Source organism: Terrapene carolina, unplaced genomic scaffold, assembly GCF_002925995.2.
Source record: "Terrapene carolina triunguis isolate 2854851 unplaced genomic scaffold, T_m_triunguis-2.0 Scaffold67, whole genome shotgun sequence".
NCBI classification, from domain to species: domain Eukaryota; kingdom Metazoa; phylum Chordata; order Testudines; family Emydidae; genus Terrapene; species Terrapene triunguis.
Window position 1 is genome coordinate 22,161,403 of NW_020664418.1, and position 13,597 is coordinate 22,174,999.

Genomic DNA, 13,597 nt, shown 5'->3' on the forward strand with positions numbered 1-13,597 from the left:
CTTCAGCTGCAAATGGTCAGCAACTCTGAGGAGTTGGCCCTTAAATTACATATATATTTGGGGATTAGCGCTCACCAATATCCTAAAAAACTGTCAGAGGATGAGTATAGCTACACCCTACGGACTCCACCAACAGCTATATTTTGCTCTTGGAGTGCACCCTGTCAACCTGGCGTCCAAGCATAACTATGCCAAACTTTTCCATTCTGGGAGGCCACAAAGTTGCATCAATGTATTTGAGAAATCTTCACACATCTGAGAAGAGACAAACACCAGGGGAGTGAAAAATAAGACTAACACAGAGAAGCTGGCCCCCTCCCACCCTCTCATGCAGAACCAGCCTGGCTCTAAATTCCGAAGAGCTGCATCCAAATTTGAACATTTCAGTTCCTTCACCCCTAAGCTGTATGCAGTTATGACCGACATTCTAAATGTAACTTTAGCATTAGTAAGGCATTACAAAATGCTTTTCTAAGATGGGTGTCATCTCTGCTTGACAAATGAAGAAAATTAAGCATAAAGCAGTTGAAGGGGCATTGTCAATATTTAAAAAAATCCTATGTTGTAAGCAAACAAGATTATTTACCTGTTATTAACACCACTATAGGTTATTACAAATGAAAGAACTTTTAAAATCCATTATTCAGGCTTTAGGCACCAATCCTGAAAAGACTTTTATGCACACACACAACTTTACTACCCTGTGTAGCTCCACTGATTTCAATGCATGTGTTTGCAGAATCAGGACCTTGTTTTTTGTGGGTATATCAGTTTGTGCCCTGACTCCTGCACCCCCACACACACCCAGCCCCCTGCACTGCCTCACACACATCCAGCTCCCTGTCCTGACCCCTGTACTCCCCTCACACCTCCACAGCCCCCAGCCCTGACTCCTACACCCCCCCTCACACACCCCCAGCCCCTGCACCCCCCTACACCACCACCAGAACCCCCTCACACACCCTGAGCCCCCTGCCCTGACCCTGCACTCTCCTCACACCTCCTCAGCACCCCCTCACACACCCCCAGCCCCGTTCCCTGATCCCTGCACCCCCCCACCTCCCCAGCCCCCTGCCCTAACTCCTGCATCCCCCTCACACCTCCCTAGCCCTGACTCCTGCATCCCCCCACACGCCCCCCAGCCCCTGCCCTGAAACCTGCACCCCCAACAGACACACCCAGCCCCCTGCCCTGACTCCTGCACTCCCCCACATCCCCACCCCCATCCTGAGAACCAAACAGGAGCTGCCCCAGGTAAGCGCTCCACACCCCAACCTCCTGCCCCAACCCTGAGCCCCCTCCCTCGCCCTAGCTCCTGGCCAGACCCCGTACCCGAACATTTTTGTACAATATTTGGAAAGATCATTAAGTGGTCTGTCGAGACCCTCCGTGATTTTCAAGTGGTCTGTGGAAAAATAAGTTAGACTACAAGAACAATCAAGGTACCTCACTTTATTTTCATTTACTTGCTATTACTTATGGGAGGAGGATGAAGAAAAAAAGAATTCAAAACGGGGGCAGGGGGAGATAAGAGAGAATGTTCTTTTTCTTGACTGGGTTCCAAGGAGGAGCCCCAAAAATGAAGCTGAACACAGGGCTGGGGGGCTCCACTAACTCTAAATCCACCACTGGCTGTCACGTCACCTGGGCTGGGGATACTGTCAGGGCTGCTGTAACCACTAGGTGCCAAAAAACGGTGCCCCAAAATTTTTTTTTACACTACAGTGGAGTCACATCTTACGTGGGGGTTAGGTTCTAAAGTCACCGCGTAAGAGGAAAATTGAGTATAGTGAAAATTACCATAAAGTACAGTATACACTAGAACGGGGTCCTCAACCTACGGCACGCATGCCAAAGGTGGCACGCAAGCCGATTTTTTTTTTAATGGCAGGCTGCGGGTCCCGGCTGCCGCTGAGCCTGCTGCTGACCTGGGGTTCTGTTCACTCAGCTGGCAGCGGGCTGAGCAGGGCCAGCAGTGGGCCGGCTCCTGCCAGCCGGGGTCCCAGCCGCCAACCCCGCTCAGCCTGCTGGGGTCCCAGCCAGCTCCGCTCAGCCTCCTGCCGGCCTGGGTGAACAGTCTGAGGTTCCGTTCACCCAGAGTTCCATCCGCCGGCCTGGGGTTCTGTTCACCCAGGCTGCCAGGAGGCTGAGCGGATCCGGCGGCTGGGACCCCGGCTGGCAGCGGGCTGAGCAGGCTGAGCGGGACCGGCGGCTAGGACCCCGGCTGGCATGAGCCAGCGGACGGAACCCCAGACCGGCAGCGGGCTGAGCTGCCGGGCTGAGCAGCTCAGCCCACTGCCGGTCTGGGGTCCCAGCCGCCAGTCCTGCTCAGCCCGCTGACAATCTGGGTATTCCAGCTGCCAGCCCCTTGCCAGCCAGGGTCTTGGCTTCCGGCCCTGCTCAGCTTCCTGCCGGCCTGGGTGAACGGCAGGAGGCTAAGCGGAGTCGCCAGCTTGGACCCCGGCTGGCAGCAGGCTCAGTGGTGGCCGGCACCCGCAGCCTGCCATTAAAAAAAAAAAAAAATCAGTTCATGTGCCACCTTTGGCACGCGTGCTGTAGGTTGAGGACCCCTGTTCTAGTGTATACTGTACTTTATGATAATTTTCACTATACACGATTTTCCTCTTACATGCTGACCTTAGAACCTAACCCGCGCGTAAGATGTGACTCTGCTGTATTCATTTTTGAAAATTTATAATAAGCGATGCTCCGGAGGGGAGAGGGGGGGGGCGCAAGGTGGAAGTTTCGCCTAGGGTGCAAAATATCCTTGCACCGGCCCTGGATATTGTGTCAGCTGATCCCCACAGTCTCCAACCTACCTGGGCAGTACAGCAGACATGGCCCTGTCCACTAGCTCCTCTCCACTCCCTAGCCCATCCACCACTTGTCCCCCCCCTTGAGGCTTAGCCCTCTTACTTTTAAAAATGATTGCTTGCTCCTCTCCCCCCCTCAGGCTTTTCTGGCATCCCTGTTGCCAGGTATCCAGTTTTAGACTGGAAACTCCAGTAGAAAATGGGACCTGAGTGTCCGGTTAGCAGTGCTGACTGGAAACTAAATGTCCGGTTATGGGAATAACCACATTAGCCTCTGCTCCTCCCACTGCCAACACCCACCCCAGAGGGCTGGAAGAGAACCTGTCCTGCTGCTGTGGGAGGAGGGGCAGCTCAGTGCACAGAGAGACAAAGAGAATGGGCTAGAACCAGGTAGGTACCCACTCCACGTGGGCGGGGCGATCCCATTTACCCCCTCCCCAGCCCTGCTGCGCTTGCAGTTTACCCCTGACCCCTCCCTTGCTCCAGAGACCAACCCTAGGCCTGGTCTACACTAACACCCCAATTCGATCTAAGGTACGCAACTTCAGCTACGTGAATAATGTAGCTGAAGTCGACATACCTTAGTTCGAACTTACCGCGGTTCAGACGCGGTCCACACGCGGCAGACAGGCTCCCCCGTCGACTCCGCGGTACTCCTCTCGCTGAGGTGGAGTACCGCAGTCGACGGCGAGCACTTCCGGGATCGATTTATCGCGTCCAGACCGGACGCGGTAAATCGAACCCAGAAGTTCGATTGCCAGCCGTCGAACTACCGCGGTAGTGTAGACCTGGCCCTAGCTCCGGTCCCACTGTGCTTTTACCCCCGGCCCCTTTTACAATTATTCCCCAAGGGGGCCCACAAATATGTTTGGCGCCGGGTCCACAAAAAGTGAATCCGGCCCTGGTTACAATAGAGTCCAAGGCTACCCCGAGCCGTTTGCCATCCCGCAAGGCCCACGACAACGCGGGCAAACGGCTGCTGGGGAGTGGGAACTAAACTATGCCCAAGCACTAACCAAGCTCACACAGCGAGCGGGCAGCACAGACTCGACCCCCGGGCGTTACTAGCCCAGCAGGGCGGCGAGTCCCTTCAGGCCCCAGCGCCTCCGTCCCATTCCCGGGGACCAGGGCGCGGCGGTTTCCCAGAAAGTCTTTGCTGCTCCTGTCACCTGGCCCCTGAGCCCGGGCAGAGCCGCGGAGGCGGCTCGCCGGGGTCCCCTAGCGGCGAGCTTAGAAGGGGCGCTTAGCCCCGGGCAGGGAACGAGGCAGCGATGGGATCAGCCTCGGCGAAGAGCCGCCCCGCCCCCAGGAACCGGGGCAGCGGCTCTGCCCGCGAGCGACCCAGGGCCCTCGTGCAGTGACGTCATCGCGCAGGGCTCTGGGTGCGGCGTGGGCAGGCCGGAGAGCCTGTACCAACCCCGCGGCCCAGCGCAGCTCGGAGGGGAGGGGCACAAGCACAACGCGGTGGGAGCCGGAGCGGCGCCATGTTGCGGCCTCCCGCTCCCTCCCTCACCCCCGCTCAGGGCCAGGCACTCTCCATCCATCACCGCTCTCCAGCCCTCCGGCACAGGCAGGATGAGCCGAGCCCGGCGTGATCGATTGCACAGAGCAACGCACCTGGCCGTGGGCCTGTCCCCCGGGGCTGTAGGGGCCACCGGAGCCCCAGCCCCGAGGAGCGGCAGGGCCGGGGAAACGGCAGCGAAAATGACCCTCCGTTCGTACAGGCTGCGCCCCATTAACACGCTCCCTCCCACGTATCCGGCCGGGAGAGGGACACGCAGCAGGCCGAGTCCCAAGAAACGGGATTATTGTTGACGTACCTGTGTGTGACCCAGGCCTGTACGTTGTGCGTGGGGATCGGGAGGCGGGTAACGGCCTCGTGGGAAAAGGGTGGGCCCTAGCCGCCCTCACCTATCAGCTTGTTGATAAAGCAGTGTGGGAAAGCTGCCTTTTCCAAAGATCAACAGAGGGTCCTGTGGCACCTTTAAGACTAACAGAAGTATCGGAGCATAAGCTTTCGTGGGTGAATGCCCACTTGATGTCACTGCCATTTTGTAGATCATTCAGCACATAATCTGTAATGCATGATGTGGCCCAGCAGCTGTAGATCAGCTGGCCAGACTGAAATCTGTTTTAAAACACTGCAGTGTTTGCAAAGTGGTTTGAGGGCAAATGTTAGTGTTTTGGCCAAATTACATTCTTCTTATGTTAAAGTCCCCACGTGACCTCAAATTAATAAAGCATTCTTCTCCTCCTGTCTTAAGCCATTGTGTGTTAGGTCTGCATGTGGGTGTTGGAGTAACTATTTTTATACATAGTTGTTGGTAAAGAGCCAGCCTCATTATTATTTGTCTGAGAAGCATATTACAGATTTTAAATTTCACATGTTTTTTTACTTTCTGTGAGCAGTCTAGAGTTAAAGATAGGCAATACATACAGATATAATAATGTAGGTACTAATCTTTCAGTCAGTCCGTACAGGGATACCATATCCTCTTGCCTATGCACAGACTATTCAAAGTCAGTGAGGGTCTGCCTATTCATATCCAATTGCAGTCAGGGTCCTGATTTGTCTGGTCCTATATTGAGTCCCTCCACCCATGCACTCATTGCAGGATCAAGACCTAAATCAATTTGTAAAACACCTTGATAGTTTTATGGATTAAAGAGAATACATTTTAAAAAGCTACAAAATGCTTTATCATATGCAGGTGTAATTCTCTAATCATTACATATTTTGGATTTCAGAAAATCTTATTTACCTCTTGTAACAAATAAATATAGTATATGACCAGCATTGAGAAGTTCAGTAAAGATAGTCAACATTAAACCAGAGTGGTAATGCAAAGGCCAAGCTGAGATCACAAACTATTCTAATAGATATTAGGTATGGGATGGAATATGGGTAAAAGGAAGAAAAGTAATAGAAAAGGGAAAAAAATAAAGAAAACCTAAAGCTGCATCCCTTAGAAAATTCTTTTGTGAGTTGAAAGGATTAAAAATGCTTACAACAGTATCTCCAAAGAGACTGAAAAAAGGCTCCAAATCCTAAAAGATGAACAGCTGGTCTTGAATCTCCAGGGGGAGGCTGAATCTGGCAAGTGTAAGATAAATACAAAGTTGGATGCTTTATCGTTCAACCAAAAAGAGAAGCTGAGAGATCTCCAAAACTCCCAGTTTTAAAGTCTCTCTATTGAGAAAGTCTTTGAAGCCAGAAAAATATTTACCCTTAATAACTAAAAGCTTGAAAGTTCCTGCACTTTAGCTGTTTCACAATACCTAAATCACATACATTATAAGGGAAAGGAAGAGCTGTTCCTTCATTAATTTGCAAGGGATTTCAAGTGCACTATGACTTCATAAAAGGCCATGTTATAACAAGAAATATTAAAAAAAAAAATTACCTATCAGACCACATGTGAGCTAACTGGCGTAGAGCACAGGCACCATCTTTCTAAAGAGATGTTTAACAGGAGTGTATCCCTTGAAGTACTGACCAATTTAAAGTAAAGCAAGTCAACAAAACTGATAAGGAAAAACATCTTGACCAGAAGACCTTTCAAATTTCAAAGCAGTGGAAAGTTTATGGCTATGGAATGAAGAATCTGCAGAAATGTCTTCATGTAAGAAGCCACATAAGTTTACATTAGGAGATACAGAACTATTCCTGAAGCTGCTGAAAGATACAATTGTACCCTGGGTATATAAACCAGAAATTAAAAACTCTTAAACAAATGAAGAAAGTTCTGAAAGGGAATGTGAATGCTAGCTACAATTTTAATTTTTATCCTCTCAGGAGACTTCACATTGTCTCAGCAACCATTTCCTACTGAATTTACTGCATTATGAACTATTATTTTTAGAACATGTTCCATTTACAGGTCTAATATCTAATATGCAATGAATACTGGAACTGATCAGGTGCCAATACTGAAATAGTGGGATGTTCCAGGGTAAAGCATATAAGCACAAATGATACATAGCTGTAATGGCTTTTACCCAGAACTACCGATCACTCTCTGTTATATATTTCAGAGTGGTAGCTGTATCAGCAAAAAGAACAAAGAGTACTTGTGGCACCTTAGAGAATAACAAATTTATTTGGGCATAAGCTTTCATGGGCTTGAATAAAAACTGGGAGGGGATGGGTCATTATACAAAGTAAAAACTATTTCCCCATGCTAATTTTCCCCCTACTGTTACTCACCCCTTCTTGTCAACTGTTTGAAATGGGCCATCCTGATTATCACTACAAAAGTTTTTTTTTCTCCTGCTGATAATAGCCCACCTGAATTGATTAGTCTCGTTAGAGCTGGTATAGCAACACCCATTTTTTCATGTTCTCTGTGTATATATATCTTCCTACTGTATTTTCCACTGCATGCATCCGATGAAGTGGGTTTTAGCCCACAAAAGCTTATGCCCAAATCATTGTGCTATCTTGATTTTGCCTGAGTTTGAACTAATGCAATACTAGCTTCTATGACTTGAACTGTGACAAATTTTCCAAACGTCCCTTTGCAGATACACATGATTTATCTGAAGTCACTGAAAAAAATATTTAATCCCCAACAATCAATTAATCTTTTTATTTCATGTACTTAAAAATGGTATATTGTGATTGGTAAAATCAATTTGTTAACGTGTCTCAATCTGATGAAATGTATTCAATATAAGTCAGAATTTCTTTAGGAAGTCAAAGGATAATTAGGACATTCTGCAACAGGAGATGAAAGTTCAGGATTGTCCTTCCCTAGCATTTAACCTGCTTTAGGGCTTGTATATACTAAATAGAAAATGGCACCAGTTTAAGTCAGTTTAAAAATCAACATTGATGAACTCAAACTGGTTTAACCCTGGCTTATCAATTTTACAAGCTACATCAATTAAGCCAGGGTTAAACCAATTTCAGTGCATTTACATTAGGGGTTTACACCAGTTTAACCAGATTGATTTCTTAGGGCATGGCTACACTTGCAGATGTAGAGTGCAGTAGGAAAAGCACTGCAATCTGTCCACACTGACATCTGCAAGAGCACTGGCATGACCACATTAGCAGCTCTTACAATGGCCACAGAGAGCAGTGCATTGTGGTAGCTATCCCAGCATGGAAGTGGTAGCTATCCCAGCATGGAAGTGGCTGCAATGTGCTTTTCAAATTGGGGGGGTGGGTGGAGTGTGACAGGGAGTGTGTTGTGTGTATGTGGGGGGAGAGAGTGGGTTTTTGGAGGGCTGAGAGCATGTCAGCATGCTGTCTTGTAAGTTCAGAAAGCTGCAGACCTGACCCTCTCTCTCTCTCACACACAGCATTCCACAGTAATGGTTGCTTTGTCTCAGAGGAGATAAGCAGCCGGCTGTCAGAAACGGAGCTTTCAGAGGGCATATTCCACATTCCTGCAGCGATTACAAAACAATGACAAGAGTGGCCACTTGACTTAAGGGGATTATGGGATGTTTCCAGAGGCTGATCAGAGCGCAGTAATGCAACACCTCGTTCACATTGAGGCCCGGGCATTTCAGCCAATGCGCACCAAGCGTTAATCTTCTCGCAGAGGTGGAGTACCAGGAGTGCTCTAGCCCTGGAGTCAGAGCGCTCTACGTGCCTTGCCAGTGTGGATGGGGAGTGAGCTAGTGTGCCTGGGGCTGTGTTAACGTGCTCTAACTCGCAAGTTTAGCCAAGCCCTAAATCAATTTAAACCAGTGAATGTTCTAGTGTTGAAAAAGCCACTCAATTTAGCAAACATTAAAAAGAAGACATTAAAATGGGACAGGCAGGCACTGAATCTGATGCAGGGTTGGAGCTGCTTCATATGCTTTCAAGGTATTTCCCCAAAAGGATGTAGTTAATCCATTTGCTGCTAGCTGTCAGATGATATGGAAGTGTATGCTCATTGCCATACAAGACAAAAATTCAAATTTGGAAAATAGGCAGTAAAGTGAGGGATACTTGCAATGCAGAAAGCTTTTCGTAATACATCTAACCTAAATCATCTTTACTCCATGAATGTGAATTTTTCATTTTTGTTTTTTAGAGCCTAGTAGGTAGCCAGAATATCCCTTTTAGAGCTGAACAATATTGTCCTGTTCTGCTGATCAGCAGAAATCTAAAGGTAGCTTAATGTAGACTCCCACTGTTCGGGGGGAAAAGATGGTTCTAAGATTGTGCTCCTTAACAACCTCTGCCCATTGTTAGGATTTCTGACAGATCAACTGCTTAATCTTGTTGGTACTTAGAGCAAGATTACACAGTAATAGAATCTGAACAAACCAAAATGAAAGTGTTCTGATGACTTGGAATGTTGGGGCAGAGGCTTTCAATTTTTGCCTCTGGTTTAGGTTTACTTGGGCCTCCCTCAGCACGGGGCTGAACTAGATGACCTCTCAAGGTCCCTTCCAGCCCTACATCTATGATTTTATTTAATAAGTACAAGGCAGCAAAAGGTACTTTTGGGCCTTTGCTTTGAGAGTGTCTCATGAATTCATGCTTTAAGATCAAGTGATATGATTTTGAGTCACACATACACTGATCTAGAACTGAGCTTTGATCATCTTTCTTCTGAATACCAGCAAATTAAATACTGTAACAAGACAAAAATTGAAACTGTAACATCTCAGAAGCTAAGGTTATAAGAATTATGACTGCAGCTAAAAGGTTAGATGTTATGGGGCAGAAATAACCTAAGACATCTAGTATAGGGGCACTTGAAGGTTGTTTCTAAAAACAAAAAGAACCCCAAATATAAGGTGGTAGCATTTGCAATGGTGCTATACCCTACAGTGGCAGCACTGTATTATGACTGAAGTGGTTCTGTAAGATACTGTTCATCCTTGATTGCCTGAAGAGTATCTTTAGACAGTGCTACAACAGACAAGTGCTGCTAATAGTAAAATCCATCCACAACTAAGGTTCTCAGATATACACCTCTACCCCAATATAACACTGTCCTCGGGAGCCAAAAAAAAAAATCTTACCGCATTAGAGGCGAAACCACATTATATCTAACTTGCTTTGATCCGCCGGAGTGTGCAGCCCCGCCCCCCTGGAGCACTGCTTTACCGCATTATATCCAAATTAGTGTTATATCGGGTCACGTTATATCGGGGTAGAGGTGTACTAAAACATTGGATTTAGGCAATTATTAAATCTCCCTTTCCCCACTCTTTTCTGTGTATATGGGGAGAGGTAAGAGGGGAATGATTTTGAGACAAATACAGTAGAATCTCAGAGTAACGAACACCAGAGTTACAAACTGGCCAGTCAACCACAGACCTCATTTGGAACCACAAGTATGCAAACAGGTAGCAGCAGAGACAAAAAAAAAAAAGTAAACAGTATAGTACTGTGTTAATGTAAAGTACTAAAGAAAGGAAAGTTTAAAATTTTTTTTGACAAGGTAAGGAAACTGTTTCTGAGCTTGTTTTATTTAAATTGAGGTGATTAAAAGCAGCAATTTTCTTCTGCATAGTAAAGTTTCAAAACTGTATTAAGTCAATGTTCAGTTGTAAACTTTTGAAAGAATAACCATAACCTTTTGTTCATAGTTATGAACAACCTCCATTCCCAAGGTGTTCGTAACTCTGAGGTTCCACTGTATATAAAAATACTGATTTTTCACAGATATGTTGTCATTATTCATCTGTCTACTGTTTGAGACTTTTGTTTTAGAGTGGGGGGGGGGCAAACTACAGCCCGCAGGCCTGATCTGGCCCCTCAGGGCTTTGGATTCGGCCTGCGGGATTGCCCCCCCGTGGCGTCATGGGCCCTGCGCCGCTCCCAGAAGCAGCCAGCCAGCATGTCCCTCCATGCGCTGCCCTCGCCTCCAGGCGCTGCCCCCCGCAACTCCCATTGGCCAGGAACGGGGAACCACGGCCAATGGGAGCTTCGAGGGAGGTACCCACAGGCAAGGGCAGCATGCAGAGCCCTCTGCCCTTCCCTCCCCCAGGGGCCACAGGAACGTGGTGCCAGCTGCTTCGGGGAGCGGCGCGGGGCCAGAGCAGGCAGCAAGCCTGCCCTGGCACCAGTGCGCACCACTGCCACCCCAGAGCCGCTCCAGGTAAGCGGCGCCACGCCGGGCCGGGTCCCAAACCCCTCCTGTACCCCAACTCCCTGCCCTGATCCCCCCAGCTGCACCCCACACCCCTCCTGCACCTCAACCCCCTGCCCTGAGCCCCTTCCTGCACTCCACACCCCTCCCTGCACCCATGCTCTGAGCTCCCTCATACGCCCTGCAACCCCTCCCACACGCCAACCCCCTGCCCTGCATGCAATTTCCCCACCCAGATGTGGCCCTCGGGCCAAAAGTTCGCCCACCCATTTTAGAGGAAGAAGAAAGACTGAATTCCTAGCAGAAAAAAAGTAAGTAGAAGGCTGAAAGAAAGAGCATGAACAGTCTAGCACATTTTCATCACTTGCAGCAGGAAAGACACTCAACTGAACTTCAACTTACAGAAGATTTTCAAGCACTATATAAAATAAAAGCTACTATTCAAAGTGCAATGTTAACAAATTAGAAACATTTACTTTAATATATACAAGGTATAGCATGTATAAAATGTATTATAATTTAAGTTTTTGAGCAGAAATTTCTTGCTGTGTCTTCTGTATTTTCTTTGCACCTCTGATTTGCATTTTTACTTGATCTTGTAATTGAGAAAAGAATGCTCGAGATGATTTCAAAGCCTTGTCTTTACCTTCATCCTGTCAATAGACAAAGTGTTTATTATAATAAAGGACAAGAAAGCAAATGTTCCAATGGACTGAACTGATGTAACTACACAATTACTAGTTAAACAACCTTTTTTATTTTAAATATACCATACTTATCTAATTGATAACTGATTTGCAGACATCTGTTATGCCATCCTGGGTTTTTGTTATACTGTAATTTCAAAAGATAAGGGATGTGTTCCCTCTTCATGCATGTGCTTAATACCTATTAATGTTAATGAAAAGTATATAGGCAAATCCAGGAATGAATCCTTGGATATTATCAGTCCCACTAGAGAAATAAAGATTTATTGCATTTACAAAAATAAAAAAGTGCAAATGCACAAATGTTTTAGATGTATTAAGGATAACTACTTTCCATATTCTCTTTTCCCTGTTTTAAAAACATCTAATATTAGGAATTAATGGTCTCTTGTACATGGTAAACCCCTAAGGAACTATATAGATTTAATATTTTACTATATTCAAGATACAAGATCAATATTTTGGTGTTACAAAGAAGTCCCATGCAATAAGTATTTGTTCTTGTAACATTTGATGCTATTTTTTGTTTGAATTTAAAGTACTATTCTGAATTATATCTATAAAGCTCAGGAGGAACTAGCTAGGGTCCTGATCATCCAAATACTTAGGCATGCAAGTAATTCCATTGAGTTTGATGGAACTACTCACATGCATAAAATTAAGCACGTATGCAATTCCCACCCCCAAGATCGCAGCTCAGGTTGTGAATTTTGAAATAAAGCAGAACAGAATATAAATAGTGCGTGTCACTTATACTTTAGATTAAAGATTAATTCCAAAATTACAGTTTTACAGTTCACATTTTCTTTGCTGGACCCACAGATTAAGTTATTTGCACATACTAAAGGAATGGGCAAGATGCTTTTAAATATTACAAGATATCCTCATGCAGATACAGCAATTGCAGAAGAAAGGAATATTTACATAGATGCTATCGTTTAAAATCACCATTGTTTATTCAAGGTAAAAACAAAACAATCTATAGAACAGATAACACAAATATAACACAAACACTGCAAATATCAACAAACATAACTGGTCAGACCTTCTCTGTTTTGAAATTAAATATGGACACCTTGGGCCACATTCTCTGTCAAGGAAGTGCTCAGCCCAGGTATGAATAAAAAGGCATTCTTTGCCTTCTACCAATACCGTTAGTTGGATCTGGACAGGACTAGTCCCTGGCACAGGTTAAAATAGCCTTAACATCCCAAGGAACCAATACAGAAGCTGGAGTTCACCAGGGTGCAGGAATGCCCACAACCACACCCCATGAGCTGGTTGCAGAGGAAAGATGACTCCAAAGGAATTCCTGTGATAGCACATGCTATTTGGGAGCAGGGTTGCTTTACACCGGGGGTGGAGGTGGGGGGGAAAGAGAGAGAGAGAGAGAGAACGAGAACACAGGATGGCACAAAGCAGCTGGTGTGCAGCCCAGCACAGTTACTACAGATACATTTGAAATTTACTACTAGACTATGTAAGACAGTCTTACCTTGAGCAAAGTTGTTTTGCCTTCTTTGGTGAGCTTTTTTAATTTTGCCGCAACAGCTTGTTTGCTGAGTTGCGTGCCTTGTTCTGGCTTTGTTTTTTCCAGGAGTTTTTGACGCTGCTTCTTCTCCCTTAGCTTCATACGTCTGTGAAGCTTCTTCTTTCTTCGTTCTCGTTTTTTGTCTGTGGTAGTCTTTTCTGCATCTGTTTTCACATCTCCAGCTTTACTCTTTTCCTAGAAAGACACAACTGCATAATTTTGGATCCAAAAGTGCTATCTAGGCTAGTGACAAGTATAAACAGAATGGGCACCCTTGCTATACATTTCATTGACTAGCCAGCAGAAGTAACACTATTCATCTCTCACACAAAGTAGTCTGTGTGTTTATTTCATCTCTCCTGTACCCAGCTTCCTGTGACTTAGAATGTGCCCGAGTTAGTAAAACAGAGGAGCCCAAATGGCATAACTCACTCATGGGAACTAAAAATTCCTACAGATTATATTGTGTACACACACACACACACACACACACACACACAC

General features: G+C 46.2%; 2 protein-coding genes across 9 annotated transcripts in view; both read right to left on the minus strand.

Annotated features, from left to right (window-relative positions):
• Positions 1 to 5,147, minus strand: part of FAN1 (FANCD2 and FANCI associated nuclease 1) — a 51,221-nt gene extending 46,074 nt beyond the window's left edge. For 2 of the 8 annotated variants that reach the window (XM_024193127.3, XM_024193125.3), the window contains exon 1: positions 3,830 to 4,623. Coding sequence is in view for 1 of the 8 variants with exons in the window: in XM_024193130.3 (XP_024048898.2) it covers positions 4,431 to 4,549 (119 nt within the window). In the remaining 7 variants the exon portion in view is untranslated. The other 6 variants (XM_024193123.2, XM_024193128.2, XM_024193121.3 and 3 more) reach the window with 5 other exon arrangements.
• Positions 5,148 to 11,307: 6,160 nt separating this feature from the next.
• Positions 11,308 to 13,597, minus strand: part of MPHOSPH10 (M-phase phosphoprotein 10) — a 12,204-nt gene continuing 9,914 nt past the window's right edge. The window contains exons 10-11 of the mRNA XM_026648252.1: positions 13,061 to 13,291; positions 11,308 to 11,511 (exon numbers count right to left, since the gene is read on the minus strand). Of these exons, the coding sequence (XP_026504037.1) occupies positions 11,371 to 11,511; positions 13,061 to 13,291 (372 nt within the window). The 3' untranslated portion in view covers positions 11,308 to 11,370. The remainder of the gene's footprint in view (positions 11,512 to 13,060; positions 13,292 to 13,597) is intronic.